The 23,529-nt window shown below is 40.6% G+C and overlaps 2 protein-coding genes across 3 annotated transcripts in view; one reads left to right on the top strand and one right to left on the bottom strand.

The window, feature by feature from the left end:
* The window catches only part of ATP1B3 (ATPase Na+/K+ transporting subunit beta 3), a 35,304-nt gene extending 30,326 nt beyond the window's left edge, over nucleotides 1–4,978 (top strand). Inside the window, exons 6-7 of the mRNA XM_035132995.2 lie at nucleotides 3,684–3,770; nucleotides 4,545–4,978. Of these exons, the coding sequence (XP_034988886.1) occupies nucleotides 3,684–3,770; nucleotides 4,545–4,715 (258 nt within the window). The 3' untranslated portion in view covers nucleotides 4,716–4,978. The remainder of the gene's footprint in view (nucleotides 1–3,683; nucleotides 3,771–4,544) is intronic.
* A 7,067-nt stretch (nucleotides 4,979–12,045) lies between these two features.
* The window catches only part of TFDP2 (transcription factor Dp-2), a 45,245-nt gene continuing 33,761 nt past the window's right edge, over nucleotides 12,046–23,529 (bottom strand). For both annotated transcript variants that reach the window (XM_035133152.2, XM_035133158.2), the window contains one exon: nucleotides 12,046–22,833. In XM_035133152.2, the coding sequence (XP_034989043.1) occupies nucleotides 22,656–22,833 (178 nt within the window). In that variant the 3' untranslated portion in view covers nucleotides 12,046–22,655. The remainder of the gene's footprint in view (nucleotides 22,834–23,529) is intronic.

Raw genomic sequence — 23,529 nt, 5'->3', positions numbered from 1 at the left:
AGGCGGTCATAGGGACCCTGAACCAGGGTATTGGTGGGCCAGAAGAGGGAAAATAACTGAGCTTCAATCCTGACAAGACAGAGGAACAAGAGAAATCTGCTAATTGCCTGTTCTGGGTGTAGTTGCACTCTTTTTGAAGGATCAGGTACATAGTCTGGGGTTGCTATTGGATCCAGCTTTGTCACTAGAGGCCCTGGTGGATAGGAGAACCTTCTACCAGCTTCACTAGTACAACAGCTGTGGCTGTTCCTGGACCAAGATAGCTTGACCATGGTAGTCCAGGCATTGGTTACTTCAATGCATTCAATGTGGGGTTTGCCTTGTGGTTGAAACCGCAGTTAGTGCAGAACACTTCAGAGCAATTGTTGACAGCAGTGGAATCCTGCCAACATATTACACCTCTGCTCAAAAATCTGCACTGGATACTTATTTGCTACTGAGCTTAGTTCAAGGTTTTACTGTTTGTATACAAGGCCAGATAGTTTGGGGCTGGTGTACTTGAAAGACCACTTTGTCCTGTTCATTCTGTGGAATATGCATTTCTACAAGTGCCATATATAATGTTCATTCTGCATTTGTGAAGTGTATGTTTTTTAGTATGGCAGCTCATTAGCCATACACCCTTTCTGTACTGTTTTAGACACCAGCTAAAAACTGCATTTCAACTTTGGCGATCACTCATAGCAGAGTAAGATTGTCTTCCATAAACACGGTTTTAACAATGAGTCCGTAAGTGACTGTGGAGGCCAGTTCTGGATCCACACGTCCTTCCACAGTGGGGACATTGGTTTCCAGGCGGGAGTTGATCATGGTGTGGATTTGCCAAGAGTGTCTTCCTCCTAGCACGTTTCTCCCTTGCATCCTGAGTTCGAGTGTCTTCAAAGCCCATGAAACCTTTGGTAAAGGCTGTTCTCCAACTGGAGCGCTCGCAGGCCAGTGTTTCCCAGTTGTCAGTGTTTATACTACGTTTTTTTAGATTTGCCTTGAGACAGTCTTTAAACCTCTTTTGTTGACCACCAGCATTACGCTTTCCATTTTTAAGTTCGGAATAGAGTAGTTGCTTTAGAATATGATCATCAAGCATCCATACAACATGACCAGTCCAATGAAGTTGATGTTGAAGAATCATTGCTTCAACACTGGTGATCTTTGCTTCTTCCAGTACACTGATTAGTTCGCCTGTCTTTCCAAGTGATGTGTAAAAAGTTTCAGAGACACCGTTGATGGGAAAATTTCGAGGAGCTGGAGATGCAGTTTATAAGCGGTCCATGTTTCACAAGCATATAGTAAGGTTGGTAGTACAATAGCTTTGTAAACAAGCATTTTGGTTTGGTGAAGTGAAACCACTTCAATCGGAGAAAGCTGCACTCGCAGAGCTCAGGCAATGCTGGATTTCAGCATCAGTGTTGGCCCTTGTGGAAAGATAACTGCCTAGGTAGGAGAAGTGATCGACATTTTCCAACATTACACCATTGAGCTGGATTTGTGGTGCTGCAGAGGGGTTATTTTGTATTTGTTGGTGCAGCACTTTGTTTTTTTGTATATTGAGTGATAGGCCAAGCTTTTCATAAGCTTCTGCAAAGATATTTAGGAAGGTTTGGAGGTTTTGTCAGCATACTGAAGCTCTGTGACGGAAGTTACGGTAACCTTACTCTTTGCTTTCGCCTGCTCAGATTGAAGAGTTTTCCATCTGTTCGATATATGATTTCTACTCTGGTGGGGAGTTTCCCTTCTACAAAGTGTAGGATCATGGCAATGAAAATAATGAATAGAGTTGGGGCAATAACACAACCCTGTTTAACACCTGATCCCACTGTGAATGGTTCACTTTGAGAGCCATTGTTATCTGTGATTGTTGCTGTCATATTATCATGGAGGAGCTGAATGTTTACAAATTTATCTGGGCAGCCAAGAAAGCCTAAGTCATTTCAGCAAGCCTACCCAGACATATAATTTAGTTAAGTATACAGTGGAACCTCGGTTTATGAACACCTCGGTTTATGAATTTTCGGTTTATGAACGCCGCGGACCCATCTGGAACGGATTAATTCATTTTCCATTACTTTCAATGGGAAAGTTTGCTTCAGTTTATGAACGCTTCAGTTTATGAACAGACTTCCGGAACCAATTACACCCATGCTTCAGTTTATGAACGCTTCAGTTTAAGTACTCCGCGGACCCATCTGGAACGGATTAATCCACTTTCCATTACTTTCAATGGGAAAGTTCGCTTCAGTTTATGAACGCTTCAGTTTAAGTACCCCGTGGACCATCTAGAACGGATTAATCCACTTTCCATTACTTTCAATGGGAAAGTTCGCTTCAGTTTATGAACGCTTCAGTTTATGAACAGACTTCCGGAACCAATTGTGTTCATAAACCGAGGTACCACTGTATATGTTTTAGCTGATTCATGTATATGTGGATTTGTGTGCTATTGATCGTTATATTTTATGCATACTACAGATTCTTTTGATTGAGTGGTTTTTATTGTTTTCTCAAATTAAGATTTCAGCATGGAAACACATGGCATATACTTGCAAGTGCATAATATGTCAGTGGCCAGTGTTTTTCTTCTGTTTTTCCAAATATGGACAATGTCTGCTTAAAATAACTAGATTCTTTGGAAGCTGAACAATTCACAATGATGTGAACATTTCAAAAGATTTCTCTTCCGCATAGATCTAGAGGTGATCAAAGCCTGAATTGAGTCTAGCCACATAGCCACATTGCTGGGGTATCAAGAGAGGCAGCCTCTGAATGGATAGTGCCTGACACAGTGACGCTAAGAAAAGGGGTGGCGAAATCCCTGTGGTCATTGCAATGACAGGAAATCACAGCATTTATGACATTCATGAAGCATTTTCTGTTCTGTTTGTGCAGTTGTGAAATGTTGTTGTGAAAGGCAGCTCAGGTAGCATGTGCTGTGGTTGCAAGGTCTGTGAAGTTTGTTGATACTAGTATTTCACTGTTACACTTATGTGTTATAGTACATGTATTTTTATTTGTCATTTATTTCTTACATGCCTACCCCCTGCCACCACACAATTATTGAAGTTTTTGTACTTTACATGAGGTGGTATTGTTGGCTTGGACTTACCTGCAACTATTGTTTTACTGGACAAGGAGTAGCACTGAAGGGCATGGCTTGCTTTTTACTTTGTCCTGCTTAGTAACTACCATCAGGTATTTTATTTGTATGGCATTGCTTGACCTGATGGTATAGTCAAAGTTTCTGTTAACAAAGGGTAAGCAAGCTTAACCTTGTGTGTCTGGCTTTCTGAATATTCACCTTAACATTTTAAGCGAACAAAATAAAGGGTTTAACTATATTTTCTAATTTATTGTGTACAGTGGTGCCTCGACTTACGAATTTAATCCGTTCTGAAGGCACTTTCGTAAGTCGAAAAGCGCCATTGGAAATGTGATTTCCCATAGGAATGCATTGGAAACGAAAAAATTCGTAAGTCTAAGCAACCCCATCTAAAACCGCTGCTGTTTCCGTTCAGATGTCGAGAAATTCGTAAGCGTGCGGTCATTTGCCCTATTCGTAAGTCGAAAAATTTGGTTGTCGAGTCATTCGTAAGTCGAGGTACCACTGTATTTATTTTTGCTTGCCCACAAGCTATTTTTTAATTAAAAAACCTTTGTTTTATATATATCTATATATCTCACATCTATAGGAACAAGGCAAGGCTATGATAACTACTTTTCCTCCTGAGGGAAAACTTGATTTAATGTATTTCCCATACTATGGAAAAAGATTACATGTGAGTATATCTTGATTGTGCTGCTTTTCCTCAAAACAATTTACTGAATACAATCTTTTGAAACTGTTATTTAAACAAACTATTTTTATTTAACTAGCCTGCCCGCAACTGAACATCTCTCTGGGCACTTCTTTAAATTTGTGAGGGTGGGTTGGTAGTACATGTAAGCTAGCATTTTGACTTGATACTGCCCAGCCGAGGAGCCACAATTCATCCCTTTAGGCCTCTCCACCTGTTGGTTCAGATGTTATACGAGAGTTCTGCTATTGGGCCGTCAGTTGTGCCCAGGGCTAAAAGGGCATATTGCAGTACAGTATTCCACGAGGCATTGAAATTGTAAATGATGCTCTTGCTCATAGGAGGGCCCTATGACCCTATCTATGGATGTTGTTGTACTCCCACTATCATCCTTTGTGACCATTGGCTGTGTTAGCTGGGGCTGAAAGGCATTGGCATCCCCGACACATGTTTTACCATTAATCTGTTTTCTGTCATTTCCCAGTAAGTAAGAGTTGGTGGCCGAGACTGCAATGTTTTATGCATGCTTGGGAACAGGAAGTGCCGAATACAGCAGGGCTTGCTTCTGAATAAGCAATAATAAATTAAGCCTATTTGCCAGTGCTGCTGTGTGCCCAACATTTGCTTGGTCTAAAAAGCTATAATGGAGACACGTCTGAGATGATTTGGGACAATTAGGGCACCTTCAGGAGAGTTAAAAACCTGCCTTTATTATTTTTAATTTAAAATATCTTCTCTCTCATTCTCTCTCACTAGCCAAACTACTTGCAGCCACTAGTAGCTGTTCAACTAGAATTTAACGCAACCAGTACCAAAGATGATGTAACAGTTGAATGCAAGATCACAGGATCAAGCAATTTAAGAAACGAAGATGATCGTGACAAGTTTCTGGGACGTGTTTCCTTCAAATTTCAGATAGCTGAATAGAAGTCAACAGTGTCTTCACAAAGTAAACCTTGTGTGATAATTTTTTTTTGTATCAGCGGGACCTGCCATTCTAGGAGATGAGACCACCTTTGAGAAGCATAGGGTGGGACGTGGCATTCAGGGTAGCATAATAATGTGCTTCCAAATCATGTTTTAAATCCTTCACAAAATAACTGCATGTCCTGCTTTTGCCTGCCCTGTTGGACCAGTGTACAGACATAGTTTGTCTTTTTAGGGACCTGTAAATAACTTCCAAACTTGTAATCATGGTGGTCTTTGTCCTGTTCCAAAATGTGGGCTTTATCCCCAATATCCCCAAGTGAGTGTCTCAAATGTGCTGTGCTATGTAAATATTGTATTGGTTTAACACTGGTTTAACTATCATATCAATACCAACAGAGTTTTAGGAGAAAATGTCAAACTTCCCAACCTCTCATGGTGAGTTGTGTTTTGTGCAGGGATGCCTTAAGTCCTTTTTGGGTGGGAGGAAGTGGGGAGATTTAAGTGGATTTAAGTGTCAAAAATCAATACTAACATTATTTAAATACTGAACTAGTCTGTTGTGCTTGTCATCATACAGGTATTGTGTGTTTGTGTAAAGTTTGGTCTAGATTTGATATTTTAGTTGAGAAACTGTCATCGTATTAAATGCTTGCTGTTTTGTGAAGCACAGATAAAACCAATACAATGTCACTTTTAAAACATTTTAGTTGAGAACTATTGGTATGAACATTTATGTTTATGGTTTAGAAACTTGGTTGTACTGCAAAACTGCTTGGAAGAAAAGACCTCACTATGTGGGAGTAGACTTACACTTTCCAATAAAAAAATCCCTGGAAGGAGAAATGTCTGTTTAAAATTTTAAAGCTCAAAATAAGGACTGTATTGATTAAACATTCCTTTGTTTAATTTATATAGTTTGAGATGACTTATGTTCTATGTTTTGCTGCTGGGTACGCACAATCACACACTAACAACCTTTAAACACCAAACCTTGTTTCAAAGGTTGAGAAGTGCTCTCTTCATTCTCAGATATAAGATCTTTTAAGCCAGGCCTTCGTAGGAAGGGAGCTGCTCACAGCATGGCCATTATGAAATTCGTAACCAATTCCAGTAGGTGTGTGTATATGGTAGAGAATTTGGAAATGGAGGTGCTAAATGGCCAGAAACTATAAAAAGATGCAGTCTGACAATTCTGTGTAGAGCTTAAACGTGTACAAGATGAGCACAAGGGACCATGTCAACATTCATACTGGGGTTTTATTATATAGGTGTAGCAGGGGAAAACATTGGTCTTCCGCTCTGAAACTTGCTGTTTCATAGTGGCTGGATATATAGATTGCAAATGTAAGGAATCTGCTGCTAGGGCAACCTCTGCAGTCAGTAAATCAAATTAATTATGTCCTAGTTCAGCAATTTTACAATAGAAATTCCCATGACCTTTCCTTTGTAAACTTATGCCCTCCAGAGCAAAGCTGTTAGACAGTTGTGTCTAAACTACTGAAGCACCTTAAAGACTACCTCCACTACAGCTCCTGAAGTTGTTTGCATGGAAGAGACCAAAAAGGAAATTAAGTCCCTTCCTGCATTCTCAACCCTTATTTTTAGTCTGGAATCCTTGCCTGCTCAGAATGATTAGCACAGATAAGATAACTACACAGAGTGACTTGCTCAGCTTTCTGTATCACTACCCCTTTTGGAGTTGAGCTAATTACTACAAACTATAGTTTAACTTTAAATTCGGACCTAAATTTGCCCTTATTGGAATGGTTTGCTATTCCAGGGAGAGAAATGTTTTACATAGTGAGTACATTTGTGGATTTCTATTAAGGGAATAGCTATCCTTTACTAGTGGCTGGATATATAGATTGCAAATGTAAGGAATCTGCTGCTCAGGCAACCTCTGCAGTCAGTAAATTTGCTAGCTACAGTGGTACCTATGGTTAAGAACTTAATTCGTTCTGGAGGTCCGTTCTTAACCTGAAACTCTTCTTAACCTGAAGCACCACTTTAGCTAATGGAGCCTCCCACTGCCGCCACGCGATTTCTGTTCTCCTCCTGAAGCAAAGTTCTTAACCCAAGGTACCACTGTATTCCCAGGCTTTGCTTACCATAATTTTCATTAATTACAAAGTTTAAAGGGGTGGGGTGGGGTCCATATATGCATCTTTATGCAGCATAATGCAACTGAACTTGGAAAGCAATGTGGATAGGAGAAGAATAAAATTCAGGTTAAAAGTTATGTAATGTGCCATTGCTTGAAATAGCTGTGGGCCTCTTCTGTGCATACAGCAGATGTATTTTGACAAACACAAATGAAATCGTAGCTAAAGCAGAACAAAATCCACTCTGAAGCCCCTCCAGCTCCTGGAGGTTTTAGAGGCCCACAAGCCCACCTCATCCTATTTATCATAGCTTTTCCATTTGTCCTATTTATAAGAGGGACTAACAAGCAGCAGCTTTACACAGTATCAACTTGCTCAAGTCACACACAGAAGAGTGGCTAAACAGTCCTTTCCTTCCTCCCCTTCTCACTCAGCTATGGGAAATACCACTTGCGTGAGGGATTAATTGAACTGAGATAGATTAGTTGAACTAAAAGCCAGACCTGACATTTAGTGCAACTAATTTAACAATTAAAAACACTGTATTTGACTTCCCAGCCAGAAGGTAGATCTTTACTACAGTCATACCTTGGTTTGCGACTGATCGGTTTGCGACCGCTGCGGACCCGGAAGTGTTTACATCCGGGTTTCGCGGCATGCGGATGCGCAGAAGCGATCTCTGCAGCGCACGCATGCGCAGAAACGCTCTATCGGCGCTTTGCGCACACACAGAAGAGCCCCTCGGTTTACGGCGAGCTCTGGGAGCGACTGGCTCCCCGGAACGAATTGCAGTCGCAAACAGAGGTATGACTGTACTTCAGTATGGGCACTTCCAGATTTAGTACAGGTGAGATGCAGGGATTACTTTTCCAGACGCAATGATAAACTCATTGATGAAAAAACATTCATCCAGCAGGGAAGTGCGGCTGGAGGTGCAGATGCCAAGGAATGCTTTTTATCTAAGAAATCAGCTGAAACTATTCCATGATTCTCAGGAGCTGGCCACTGTCATTTATACTTGACACACTACCAGGTTCAACTACCAGAGTGCATTCTACAGAGTGCTACCTATCCCTGAGAACAATGTACATGCTGTGCTTTTCACAGGCCTGCTAGCTTTAGTGTCTAATACGAAGTGTATTGAAACACTTACCCAATCTTTAAAACGCTCGATTTGGCTACCATCAAAAGTTCCAGTTGTATCTGCCAACCTAGACTCTTTGGGAGGAGAGGCAAGATACAAATTGAATTATTAACAGTAATTATAAAGCCCCAAAGGGCTGGTATATCTTGGATAACAGCATTGCCCTTACAAACCTGCTCTCTCCTCCTTGAGATGTGAAGGTGAGGATATGCTTAGAAGGGCTGGTTATTTATAAAATGAAGTCCTTTAGAGCACACAGCAGGATGTGCTCTCTCTTGACATGCCTATTTGGGGAACAGCCATATTGGGGATTCCCCCCTTGTACCATTTGTATGCCTTCTGCCTGCTAGGAAGAATAATTCTAGAAGGCACTAAATAGAGAGCAGGGGAGCCTTGCACCACCCAAGTCAGAATGGGGTGGTATTGGCGGATGGGAATATAAGTATGGAAGCTCCAGGGGTATGCCAAGGGAACAGGAGAGCTCTGGATCCTGTGGATGCAAAACTTCTATTCCCTACCTCCTTTCCTCCCGATAATTACTGAAGCACCAATGGCTGACGAGGGATGGATGATGGGGATGGACCTCACTCTGCAAAGAGGTAAAGACCATTAAGACTGTGCCCATAATTACTTTCCTATTGCTCCCTGTACTTGTCAGTACAACTTACAGTAACTTGTAATCTGTTTTTTGCTCTGCCTACAGATTTTTCAGCTTTTAGGTACAACATTCTGTATTTCTGCTCTTGAACATTGGAAAGGCGACTGCATATTGTTTATATTATCCCTGCCCTATAATTTAATGGCTCCATCATAACATTAACATCTTCTCCCATGTAAACCTTTCTACTGTCAGTGATTGGATGAAAGGTGCCATTTAGCAGGGCAAAGAATTTCAATAAATGGGAAAGAGAGGTGTAGCAAGAACACTAGTATAACTATGGCTAAGCTGGAGGATGTGAAATGAATTTTTTTCTAGGTGTAATACATGACTACAAAGCTCTTAGATTCCTTGCTTCTCAGCAAACACTTTGACGCTGTAGCTGCAGTTGCTGAATTCAAAGAACTGTTTTTAAAATCTGTTCCTTGGGAACATTGTAACTGGGTGCTTGTATCTGCACATTTACTGCAGCATAATCTGAAACTACGTGTATCTTCACACCATGAATTCATGGTGTAACTGAACCCTGCAGCTTGAAAGGTTTGTCTGATGTAGCAACACCCCCCCAAAAAAAGTATTGGAGCCCAATATTTGTGATAAAAGCTTTTGTGGATTAGAGCCTACTCCACCAGTGCATTCAGTGTTATCCTCATATGGAGAAGAAACTATAGTCTCAACTCATCAGCCCTGAGTGCACACTGGAAGGACAGATCCTGAAGCTGAGGCTCCAATACTCATAAGAGAAGACTCCCTGGAAAACACCCTGATGTTGGCAAAGATGGAGGGCACAAGGAGAAGGGGACGACAGAGGACGAGATGGTTGGACAGTGTTCTCGAAGCCACCAAGCTGGCGTGCTCTGGTCCATGGGGTCACGAAGAGTCGGACACAACTGAACGACTAAACAACAACAAATGATCAGGTCTTCTTTAGGGCTGGACTATTATTATTAATAATAATAATAATAATAATAATAATAATAATAAAATTTATTATTTATACCTTTCATTATCACCTGATTTACAATTAATTTCACATGGTAGACAGCTGCCCTGGACACAGAATTAACCTGTGCCTCCATGGACAGCTGTGAGTCCAAAATGACTCCCAGGCTGCGCACCTGGTCCTTCAGGGGCACAGTTACCTCATTCAGGACCAGGGAGTCCTCCACACCTGCCCCCTCCTGTCCCCCCAAAAACAGTACTTCTGTCTTGTCAGGATTCAACCTCAATCCGTTAGCCGCCATCCATCCTCCAACCGCCTCCAGGCACTCGCACAGGACCTTCACCGCCTTCACTGGTTCTGATTTAAAAGAAAGGTAGACCTGGGTGTCATCTGCATACTGATGAACACCCAGCCCAAACCCCCTGATGATCTCTCCCAGCGGCTACATATAGATATTAAAAAGCATGGGGGAGAGAACGGAACCCTGAGGCACCCCATATATATATATATATAGAGAGAGAGAGAGAGAGAGAGAGAAAGAGAGAGAGATTTGACCTAGCAATATATTGTTTAGGGAAATTATTTATGTTTGATGCTTTATCGTGTTTTTAATATTCTATTGGGAGCCTCCCCGAGTGGCTGGGGAAACCCAGCCAGATAGGCAGGGTATAAATACAGTGGTACCTCGATTTACGAAGACTATCTGTTCCGCGGCACTCTTTGCAAGTCAAAGTCTTCAGTTGTTGAAGTGCCCGTTCTGCACATGCACAGGCGCAGAAAGCGCACGCGGCGACAAGACTTCCGGGTTTGCCGACTTTGGAAGTCGAAACCTTCGGCAGTCGAGTCATTCGGATGTCAAGGTACCACTGTAATAAATTGTTGCACGATGCAACAATCATGATGCGGGGGGAAATGTGAAGCCAATCAATGCCTCTACATAGCTCCATCCTTATTTCAGATACTGTGATATAGCAGTGTTTAGCTGCTGCTATATCACACAGTTGAAAACCAGATATTGCCCAGCCCCAGTCTTCTTTGAAGTTTATTTGCTAATGTTGCTGCCTTAAGTCATTATTTATGTCTAGGACACTGAAATGTTCCCCAGCAGTTTCTAGAGATTACACGTTTTGGTCAGATTTCAATTGCCTCTAGGTCACTCTGCTGCTAACTGTTCTCTAACAAAGGAACTTCAAAGGGAGACTGCAATATAAAACTGCTGCACTAGCTCTTATCAGTAAGTTGCATTTGTTTTGCCCTGAAATGAGACAATGGTTTCTCCTCCACAAAGGCTATTAGTTAACACCTGTTTGTGGTTTTTGTCATTTCTCACCATGTTTATGCTGTGTACATTTAAGCTTTATAAGTAGCTGACAGTACCTTTTGCAGATCATGGTATATAGTTCTTCTCTGTCCTCATCTGTTAAGTGAGCATAACCTTTCATGGCTACGGTGGAATTGGTTCTAGTCCAGAATAGTTTAGGTGCATTTGTAACTGGCTGACTCATCATTTGTGGGGAAGAGTGAGTGCCGCAAGGTTCTGTCCTGGGCCCATTGTTGTTCAACATCTTTTAGAACAAATTGGATGAAGGCATTTGGGGGGGGGGGTCATCAAATTTGCAGATGACCCCAAACTCTGAATGCTACTGAATATATAATTGGGATTCAATATGAACTTAATAGTTTGGAGAACGGGGCCCAAACTAAGAAAATTTCAATAGTGACAAATTTAAGATTATACACTTAGGAAGAACCAGCTGCACAATATAAGATGGGGAACACAAGGCTTGCCAGTAGTGCATGTGACTCTGGGGGTCTTAGTTGACCACAAGCTTCACATGAGTCAGCAGTGTGGTACAACAGCAAAAAAGCAAATACTATTCTAGCTGCATCAACAGAAGTATAGTGTCCAGATGAAGGGAAGTAATAGTCCCACTTGGTCAGACTACACCTGGAATACTGTGTCCAGTTCTGAGCACCACAATTTAATAAATATATTGACAAGCTGGAAGGTAACCAATATGGTCAAGGGTCTGGAAACCAAGTCTTATGAGGAATGCTTGAAAGAGTTAGGTATGTTTAGCCTGGCAAAGAGGAGATATGATAGCCATTTTCAAATATATCAAGGGCTGCCACATGGAGGATGGAGCAACCTTATTTTCTCTTGCTCTGGAGGGTAGGACTCAAAACAATGGCTTCAAGTTATAAGAAAGGAGATTCAGACTAAACATCAGGAATAACTTTCTGACATTAAGAGCTGTTCAACATTGGAACGGACTCCCATGAGAGGTGGTGGACTCTCCTTCCTTGGATGTTTTAAAGCAGAGGTTGGATGACCATCTGTCATGTATGATCTAGTTGAGATTCCTGCATTGCAGGGGGTTGGACTAGATGACCCTCAGGGTTCCACCCAATTCTACAATTCTGTTTCTATGATAAATTTGTCTTTTACAAATATCACACAATCCCCCCCCCACCATCTTACATTGCATTGCATCTGAAGAGGATCATATGCTCCTATTGAGAGGAATGCACCTTGGATTATACAAAGCACTATCACAGACTAAGCAAAAATATCCTCTGCTTCTGGTCCATACTCTTTCTTAGGGGTGGGGGATTTTTTTCAGCTTGAGGGTCACATTTCCTCATGGGCAATCTTCCAGGAGTTTCAAACCAGTGGCAGGCAGGACCATATGCAAATATGGGCAGAACACTGAATTGACTTTAGTCATGCAAAAATCAAGGTTTCTGCATGTTGTGTTCCATCCAAGAAAAAAAGCACCATCACAATTTAAGTATATGTCCTAGCTAGGCAAAAGCACTCATGGTGGTACTGGGGAAGTTTCAAGGGCAGCATTTACGTCCACAGAAACACACACACATTGTAACTTGGTCTGTAAACACCCTGGGATTTCCCCGTCAGATTATTCAATGAAACTGCACCATACTCTTACTTTGGGCATCTCTTTCTCTTTGCCATCCACCCTGTGCTATACAAAGGACTACTTAGTATGCATGTGACATCACAGCAACCCTTTTTCATGTCTCATTTTTAATGTGAATGCAGGCTTTACTTTATCTGAGATTACTTCATTATTGTGTATGTGTCTAACCCAGCTGCCGCTGTGCCCCCAAGCCACCCCTCATATTTTAAGTAAACCTCTAATTAGCACTTCACTGAATGAAGGGATGAGTAGAACAAACATACTTACATACTTACAATACTTACATTCAGGCATCTTTCATCCATGAGAGAAGCCAGGCGAGCTGTAAAAAGAAAAATGAAGCTCTGCTTCTTCTCTTAGGGCACTGCCATATTTTGCAGCTTGGATCACCGAGACCAATATTGTAAAGACTCATCACTCCTGTAAACTTCAGAATTAAAGCAGCTGTATGAAGCAGAAGAAAAATAAATGTCCTCTCTCCAGACATCTATCTGGCAATGATATGACTTTAGTAGGTCAACAACTTTTGTCAGCACAAAGAAAATACTTTTCTCCCCAAAATACACACCACTACTTAATTGCTCTTCCCTGTGCTGTTTGGGAGCTTCAGCCACCACACTTGTTCTTTGAGATCCCTACTCTAACCTGATCTGGTATCATCAGTAATGTTAACAATGGAGGCCTGTCTTGAATGATCCAATTCTCTTACACAACCACAACAGTTACCATTATTTGCTTACCACCGTTTCCATGTATCCAAGCTTAAGCATTCTTCCTACTTCTTTCACTTTATTTGTATAACTGAAAGCGCTTTTAAATAGTTGTTGTTTAAAACATTCCTCCTGCCTGTTTCTCATGTGCTATCAACTGGCTGGTGGCTGACATCTTTAAACCTTTTTCTGCTGTAGCCTCTCCCCCTGCCGAAAGAACCAGACCAGAGGCTAAAGGCTGGACTTAACTCCCATCATTCCTTGACCATTGTTTCAAGAGAAGGGGAATGGAAATTATACTCATCTAGCTTGCTGAAAGTTCCCTACCCTAGATAATTCTAACATTTCCTCCCATCAGATGGATCCTCCTTCAGAATAAAAACTAGGAATTCAGCCCACCAAAAAGCATAATGTACCTGTTTGTGATTTTTTTTCTTTTAAGTAAAAAGAGTGAGAGTTTTATGCATCCATAAAAGCAACAGATTTTTCTTGTAGTGAAAATTTAACTTGCAATTTTGGCAGTGACCACAATAATAAATCCCTCTCTCTCAAAACAGTAATTTTGACTTCTTAATTAGGGTATACTTGAGTAATTGTAGAGTATGAGGAGCCAAAACTATACCTGCAGGTTGGGACACTGCTCCCTGGCATCGAGGTTTAAAACAAGTCTTAAACTGGTACTGATTTCAGAATGTTCCAGGAAGAACACACCTTTTTTGTAACTGATTCTTGATCCATGTAATTATCTTGCCCATGCCAGAGGCTGTGATAACTGTTCTAACTTGCCTCTGCCTGTGGCACAAAGTAGTGTAGTTTTCAAATCAGTGAGGAGATATTTCAAAAGCACAAATGGTTAATTAAATAAAGCTAAATCTTCTGAGTCATTTCTTGTACCTTCTCATTCTTGGTTTATAGCTGTCCTTGCCGCCTCACTTTCACCTAAATGGAACAACAGGACAGCCATTTTATAATATTCACATTTCAGGTTGATAGCAGAAAATTAGCAATATGCACAAATAAGGAGGGCTCTTAAACCAAAACTAGATAATAGTATTGCACGGCAATGTATCTTTGCCATTCTCCAGGGCAGGGGTGGGGAAACCTTGACTCACCAGATGCTGCTGAACTTCATCTGGCTTCATCTGTGATCTTTGGCCTTGCTGCCTGAAACAGACGAGGACTGGAGCGCAACAGGTTCCCCAGCCCTACTGTAGGACCAGAAAGGTCCACTGTGGGTTCACAGGGGCTACAATCCAGGGAGCAGAAATACATTTAGATACACACAAGTTGACTGTTGCTATATAGAGCCTGGTCATCTGTAAAGTTGCCATGATCTAGCACAGGGGTTCCCAACAAAATTTTCTCGAGGAACCCTCATTGAGCCGCTATTGTGACAAGGACCCCCATTAATTCCTAATCCTAAAATTAAAAAGTGAGAGCCAAATTAAGAGTCTTTTTATATTTTATATTTATACGTTTTTTACAGTTACAACAGAGTACTCCATCAGTATACAGTTAGTTTTAATTTTCAGTTCTTAATGAGATGAACCACTTTTTCACCAACGGTTCATTTTTAACTACGCGAACTGTAGCTTCCGCGAAAAACAACGCTTTGTTTACAAACACTACTGTTTTGCAAAGAGGCAGCGCGCGCCAGGGAGGAGGGAGGGGAATGGAGAAGACAGGGGACCTGCGCAGTAGCGCACAAATGAAGCCGACACGCGCAAAGCATCTTGGGGAGGTGAGCGTTAGTAGAATGCACGCGCTGCCTCTTTGCAAAACAGTAGTGTTTGTAAAGCGCCACCTAAGGGGCATATAGCAGAACTACTGCCTCTATCTAATTCTAGTTTTGCGCTAGACTCTGCTCATGCAGGAAGCGGCCAAAACAAAAAATCTGTTATCATACGAAATATATTTAATATATTTTTTATTCTAATAGCATCTTGAGGACCCCTCTGGCATAGCTCGCGGACCCCTGGGGGTCCCCGGACCACCTGTTGGGAACCACTGATCTAGCAGAAAGGATTTGGTAGTAATGGAGCGTATCCAGGTCATTACATATAAAAGTCAGAAAGATTTGGAATGGCAAAGAGTGGACTTTCTTCTGACTTGGAAACATTTTGTTTTTGAACTGCATGGCTGTGCAATTCAAACAGGAATCTCCCCAGTCCCATTCCAACATCTTAATCACTTTATCACACGGACTCTACTTTTGAGTGAACTTGAATTGAGATTGAACTGTTCACTTTCTTTGGATGACAGAGTGTGTTATGCCTGTTCAGATATTACTATAGAAACAGCAGCAGGTTTTTTTTATAGGTCCAACAATATTCTATCACTAATTGTGAGTTAGCACCAAACCTCGTTTGTGCAAATGCGGATTGCTATCAACTTGGGGTGGTTTATCCCTTCTCTCAGGAGTTTACTCACTTTTTGAAGGTAACACAAGAGAACAAAAGAATAAAGAAGCATTTCAGAGAGTCTCATATTGAGAGTGAAAGGAGCAGTCCATGAAACCAACAAGACAAACCTGGGTAAAAAGAGGTGAGGCAAATTAACATTACACACAAACTCAGTGGTAAGAGGCAAAAAGATTTCTTTGACACACAAAATCATGTCACCAAAAAATAACACGGGGTCCGATACCTGGAACAGAACATGCCCTGAGGAATAACCTACACATATCATACAATGTAGGTCGTTGAACAAACACCCCTGCATTTTTAAATGAACATGTCCTCTCCCTACACTGGATTCTTACAATGCTTACAAAGAGGACATTGTTTGAATCCAACCCTTTATCCTACATGTAGGGTTGAAGCAGAGTTTAATGAACAATAAACGTACACAATTATTTCTTTGCTGCTTTTGACTTTGTACTTTTCCGCTGATTTACTGTGAATGACAAAACCAATCACCAGTCAAGTTGCAAAATTAAGCTCCTTCTAACCAGAAGTGTGCTCAAAGATGAACATGCTGCAATGCATTTATCTCTACTACTTTGAAGGCCACAAACCGCACAGAGTGTATCTGGACAAATACTATACATAAACAGGGTTTCACATTAGTCTTCCAAGGGCCAGAGTTTCAAGTTTCATTCCATCAACAGAAAGCCTCCATCCCATCAACAGACAGCTTCTGGTACGTCTTACCTGCCATTCAGCCAAGGTCAACAACTACCGGTATTCCTTCAGGTGTTCAGCTACATAAAGTCAACTTGTGGCTACTCTAGCAGGCCAGACTCTTCCCACTGTGGACAATCCTGGTCAAAGAACCCTATAGAACAATTTAATTTTTCATAATTGCAATAGAATTAAAAATGTCAGTGTAACATGAAAATGTTCTTTACAGCAAGAGTGTATAGTTATTTGCAGCTAGGATCAGGACATGGTGGGTGAGGGTCAACCTTGAAAAAAAACAATCCCGCCAGAGCTACTGATTGCCCTCCAATTGGGTAAATGAGAATAAATACCGGTAGCACCCTATCCTGAACCACTTGAAATCCAGATGTCAGAATTAGTGACAAGGCCAATTTTCAGAACTGGGTGCCTTTGCAGAAAATACTTGCCCCAATTCACTCCATAGTAACAGTTACCACTCATAAGCAGCTTTAGGGGTAATGTGTTTTTCAAAAAGTGTTATTGAGCCACAGCTTACCACCAGCACGACAATGGGATCAGAGACTGGTACAATCCTGAAGTAGTCTCATATATGAGCCACACAAGGAACAGATACTCTACCCCAGGGATAACCAACATGTTGGACTCCAGCTCCTATTGCCTCTGATCACTGAGCCAAGCTGGTAAAGGCTGATGGGAGCAGAAGTTCAACAACTTCTCGAAAGTACCATCTTGGCTAACCCTGCTCTAGCCTTTCTCCAAGAACTACTCTGTTTTCTTGCATGTGATACAGAAGATAGGCACTTGCCTCCAAAACACAAAAGTTGGCTGGGTTTTACTGCTTTGCATATCACTTTCCTGATGAGGCAATTTGCTACAATAGCACATGGAAACACTGCTGAAAAGTTTCTCCTTAGGCAAAATGAGAAGGTAAGCTCCTGTTATCAGATTTCTTAGCACTCCCAACAAAGGAGTCACTTTAAAATTAGAGAACTATACCTTCCTAATCAAGTATTGAGAAAGTAAAAAGGAGAGATGAATATACAGTAGAGGCAAAGGTTAAGAAATGCTGCCAGTTGAATACATTTTAGCATATGATGCAAACTGTTCCATGCAGTGTGTTGTACTTATCCTTGAGTTCTAAATGTTCCTGAACTTAGGCACACAAGAGATTTCTGCACAGTACACTTGAGGCAGCACTGTATGGCTCTTAAATGAATTACGTTTTATACTATTTACTAAAAGTACCTATTGGTGTAGTCACATGCAATCTCTGTAAGACTTGCTTTCCGAGTACAGTAAACATCATTAGGAACCTAGAAAATGCTTTTTCCAGTATTTGAATTGCCAGCAATACACACAATATCATTAAGAACTAAGATCAGCTCGATGTTGTGCTAGACTCCAGTCCAGAAGACCCTACTAAGTGTTGAAATTAGTTATGCTTTCTATTTATTTTGAAAACATCAGTTCAACTTGACCCGGTTTCCCCTGCAGTTTACTCTGTAAGATGTATTTTCTGAAATAGAGAACACATGCTATGAACACTAACCTTTGACAGCTTTCCTCTGCCGCAGTGTTTGCTTAAAAACAAGAGCAACCCCAGTTGTCTTTAAATTATTTTATTCTGTTCTACAGTTTAGCTTTACTTCCCAGGTCACAAACAGCAGGATATTATTTTTCTTCAAAGTATGCATGCTTTTCATTTCAATCAGATGCAAATTCTTGCAATCTTCTGCACAATCCTTACTTGTAGCACTTTAATAAAATACAAGATCACTTGAAATATGCAGAAATAGATTCTTATATAAAATTTCCATAAAAAAAATAATGGTGGTTTTTTTTTATAAAGTATGTGATGTACTACAAGGTAACATTTTTCTATTAGATCGGACATATTACATTGCTAGTAGCAACAGTCTTGAAGTGTAAGTTTCTTTGTGTCTGCCTTCTTTCTCTTAAGACATACACAAGACTACCACATTTTTCACACTTTAGTCACACAAAATATATATTATGCGGTAGTAAAAAAACAAACACAAGCAGAAAAACCCAGCCTCTCTAAAAAATAGCATAAAACAGATTTTAAAATATCTGGTAGCTAAGTCTTGGAACATACACCTCTTGCAAGTTCATTTACAAACTACAGACTACAAGTTGCCGCAATGTGCTGGGGTTGGTTTAAATATTTGGATCACTACACAAAGGCTACTTGAGACACAGCTGTTCTGTGTGTACAACATTGCCACATGAATCATTACCATCATCTGACAAGTTTCTCTGCTGCTGGCATATTGATGTGGTGAGAAATAAATAGGCCTTTAAATCATTTGGAGAAAACAGACTATCAAGGTTTTGGTAAAGACAAGAATGCTTTCAGGTAATCAGAAATTCTTTTAGGAAGAGAGAAGGACATAGAAGTTCTCTGGTGGAATAAAATGGTTGTACTTTTCAGATCATAATCTAACCAGGTTTGCTTAGGTGTGCACACCAGACATTTATTGTTGTGTGCAACACTATGCAGTTCATAAAAAATGGTAGGAAGAAGCTTAATGCTGTGCCAGGCTTAATTCATATGGGTAGCATCAAAGTCAACCATACCCAGAATAGACTCACTGAAATACTACTACTCCAAATATGATTTGGCTATTTTATTTTCACCTGTGTTAGTGACAGTGGGTTTGCATGATGCAAATTCCTGTTTAAATTAAGACATTTTTGTCAAAGAAACGTATTTCCCATGAACACAAAACATGTAAACATTGCATATAAACACTGCATTGTGGTTCCAGTTTAAAAGCATTAAGGATCTTTCATATTTACTTACGGTATACTTTCTGTACATACCCACATAACAAAATTTGACAACCACAACAAAGGCAGGGAATAACTTGCGAACATCTATATTGTTTTAATTGATTTTCCTGTATTTGTTGTTTTCAAAGAAGTCTGAACTTTCCCCAACCATTCAACAATTTCCCTCCAAAACTGGTTCTGAAGGATAACAATCAAAGTGCTCCGTAATATTCATGCCATATGGTCAGCCTCTTTGGTTACTGTGAATTTTCTCTCTTCCCCCTTCCTCCAATTCAGATTGCCAGTATAATCTGATGAAATCTCAAGGGTTCACTCTAGTCCTACTATGAACACAGCACTTGGCATGAAGGAACCATAAAAGGCATAGCAGAACCTAATCTTTTCCCATCTGCTGTTAATGTGGAATAAGATGCTTGTCTGCTCCTTGCATATCACTGTCCCATCCACCTGCCCCCATCTTCTCGGTCAAGAAACATTAATCTCTCATTCCCTTAACACCCTACCTAGCATGGTGGTTATGCACACACACTAAGTGAGGAAGAGCAGGAGAACAGTGTTCTGTTATGCTGTGTGAGGAACACGCTTCATGCAAGGCAAGGGCTGTTATTTGCAGAACTGGGTTGAGCTCTAATGACACAAAAGCTCCCCATGGACTCTGATGAACAAATGTAGGCAGAGTTATGTGTAACTCCAATTTCATAAAAGTATGTGCGCATCTGTGGAGCAAATCTCAGAATATGGTTCTGTGGTACAAAATTCAGCTTTGCAAAAATCTCATCAAAACACACACAAAACAGCAAGTTTGCAGCCCTTTTACCATAGTTATGCTGACATGCTTGAAAGTTGTGGATGAATGCCTGCTTGAATCTTACAGACCAAGAGTTCCAGTGGCTGAGGTAGGGCCATAGTGCCCTTCCTAACTTTGTGCCTCTCTCTAACAAAACCAGAATAAATTAGAGGGAGAACAGTAAATCATTTCAAATACGAACAAGAGAAATAATGAAATGAAACTCTCCCTGGCACAGAATTTGAACTGTCTCTGTAAGGGAAACGTCTCTTGAACCACATAATCTGCCATCCTAGTTTCAGGTAACCATTCAATTCAAGATGTATTGCCCTAAAACAGAGATGGGGAAGTTGTGATCCTCCAGCTGTAGCAGGTGTTGGAATACAACTCTTATCAACAGTCAGAGGGCCAAATGTTTCCCACCCTTTTCCTTTAAATATGTTGAATGTCTAAGACTCAAAACTGCTTTTAAGTAATTGTGCTGGTTATAGGTCATATTATGTGCACTTAACACATGGTAATAAGTCCATGCATCCATAAGATAAGCTACTAAGTAGAGTTTATCTCCCAACCCTTGTGTTTACAGTGAATGGATGGACCCACATTAAAAAGACAGGCATCTCCTACCATGAGAAAGTTAGAGTGATGGTGAAAATGACTTTGTTTTCATTCTACCACATTTCCATGTTTTCGTTCAGCGACTGAGCACCTCCCTCATTTGGTCAGCAATTCTGACACAGGAAGGCTTGCTCAATTTGAGTTCTATTCAGAGCACTATGCCTGGAACAAAGTGAAATCCTGCATTCGATATATGTGAAAGACTGCCTAATGGTTTGCCAAATCACAAACAGTAAGCAATTTTAAAAATTGGAACACGCTTCTGCTACCTCTCAGCTGGCAATGTACCCCTAAAGACTAAAAATGGAGCTTTTCCTTTGGATGTTAATACTCATACACAAAAAAATCAGTCTGGGGCGAAAAAACCTACTATCTACCTTCTCAAACTAAAACATTCTTTTTAATTTCCCCAAAATTAGATCATAGTACTTTCGGCTGAAGCTGCTTCATTTAACAGACACACAAAATCAAAGTAAAAAGCCTCTTTAGATTACTGTATTCATATATTCACATCCATTGTTACACTTGAAGATACCAGTTTCTTATTTCCCTATCAGCACTATATGATTTGCAGCGAATATTACTATGGCTTCATAGATCATTTTAAAACCTGAGATCAAAATAGTTTCTTCAAAATAATAATAATCATTTTCTAGTTCTCTAAAGAGAGCTGTATTTTACTTAAATAATTAATAATATTCCATTGGTCTAGTAGACATTTAGAAAGCAAGTTTATTATTATTTCAGAACATACTTGTCAACTAAAATTGCTTGGATTTCATAGGACTGTAATTTAAGATTCTATGGGGGAAAGCTTCGCTATAATTTAACCTTCCTTTATCCTTTTTAAAAAAAGTGAGGGAACGTCACATATCAGTTAAAATCTTAGTATTTTGTACTGCCATCTTTTAAAAAAATTAAAATTCCTTCAATACAGTTTCTTCATTTCTAAATTAAAACAGCAGCTGCAGAGAGTGTGCTGTGAGTATTATCTCACTGCTTAATGGACAGTAGAAGGGGAAAATGATAACCTGATGAAATACTAAATCTAGAATACTTAAAACAGGATTTCAAGCTGAAAACACATGTCTCTTTGTGAACGTATACCACTTCTTCACACAGCTAGCCAATCAGAATAAAACATCAATAGCTTCCCTATCACATAGTCTTATGAGGCACGGTGGTTTTAAATATTTGTGTTCTTCTGCAGTAAAAAAAAATTGACAACTGGGCAGAGGAGTTAATTAGCATCTTAGGTAGGGGGAAAGCAGCAGGCAACTGATGATGATATAAAAAGAAAAATTGTGCACCGTCCACTCTGACCTTTCTGAAAGGTGTTTTCCCCCCTAATAGTGAAGGGGAAAGTAATGCGGGCCAATTCAATTATTCAGTATATGGGCCCAGAAGGGGAGATGTGGAGTTGCACACTAACCATGTGCCTTTCAAAGCTTATTGGGAAAGGACATCCTACTCTTACCTGTCACAAACTTTAATGAGGGTCCTCAAGTTGCCTGGCAGATTACAGAGGAGTCCACCATGGATCCAGGAGACCCCTATGCAACCAAGCTACCAGGACCACTTCCAACGTCTTTCTGGCAGTGAGGACTACAAACACAAATACATAAAACACAGGAGCTGACCCTCCACACATACAGAAGAGGAACAACCCATGCATGAGAAGTGGCCTAGGTAAATGAATGCCCTGACAGGAAGTGCAGGCGGTCTGTCACTGTAGTGCTGTTTAAGTAAGGAATTAACATATTGCAGGGAGAAGAAATCCATTCTGCCTCTGTGGACGAGATTTGGGTACCAATGAAAGAGAATGCTGTCACACCAGAGAGGTCATTTGCTTGTTTGAAGGGCTCCACATTCTCTCCAATGTGCCTAGGTATGAGCACTGAGTCATCCTCTCTTCTTGTCCTGTAGTAGTACAATGTCCTGTGCCTTGTTATAAGCAGCTTCCTGTCTCTGACACTTCCAAAATTTCAACAAAATTGCACAGGGTAAAGAGGCAAAACGTGGAAGAAAACTATGTAAATAGAGTTAAGCACACAAGAGTAGTGCACAAGAGGAGCATTTCAAATGGCTGGTGTGCCTCTATTCTGGTGAAGAAGAGTCGTCTTCATCCTCATCCTCATCATTGAAGGAACAGGGGGTTTCACCACGTGACTCTGAGTAGTGTGATGTTGCACTGCTGGACTGTTGGCTGCTGGGAGCCAGCAGCTGGCGTGTTGCTAAGGCCACTTCAGAATCTAGACACAACCCTGGATTTCCACTATTAAAGAAGCAAAAAAAATCTGCTTGAGAGAACTGCCTCCTATTTAACAACTTGATACTTAAAACTGCATTCCACTAAGCTGTACTGTTGCAGGTTTGGTTAACACATGCAGGTATGCACCTCAACATTAGAATCAATCTCAGTGTTGCATGTGTGATTAAGACATTATGGATTTCTTTAGTTTCTACAGACAGAACTTTCAAACAGAATGCTAGTATGCTAAACCTAATATAATGTTATGGCATTGTTATTCTTGTTCCCAGCAGGCCTTGCTGCAATCTGAAGCCTACAGCATATAAAGGGCTCATATGAACACAGGCTACCTCCTCCCAAATTCTGGCATAATATTCTCCTCACCAGATGCATACTCAGTGTTGCATTGGCCAAGATCCCTCCCACTCCTTCAGGTTTGTTTACCATGCAGCCTGATAAAGGGTTTTAGAGAATTAGAAAGCTTGTGCATTGTTTTGTGGTATTTTGATTAGTCTAATAAAAGGTATCAAATCATGAGTAAATCAGCCAAGGAGAAAGAAGTGATGTTCATGCGTATGTGAGCAAATCCTTCATTAACATAGGATGTGTAGCTTTAAATAAGTAATTTCACTTTTTCCAGTCATCCTAATCTTGAACCCTGCTTAATCTTAAACCCATAAACACATTAATCTTAACCCCCAATCACAGTTCAGCAATTTA

The sequence above is a fragment of the Zootoca vivipara genome, chromosome 5 (assembly GCF_963506605.1).
Source record: "Zootoca vivipara chromosome 5, rZooViv1.1, whole genome shotgun sequence".
Taxonomy (NCBI): Eukaryota; Metazoa; Chordata; class Lepidosauria; order Squamata; family Lacertidae; genus Zootoca; species Zootoca vivipara.
The sequence above is the reverse complement of the archived record's forward strand: the minus strand, read 5'-3'. Positions and strand labels throughout refer to the sequence as shown.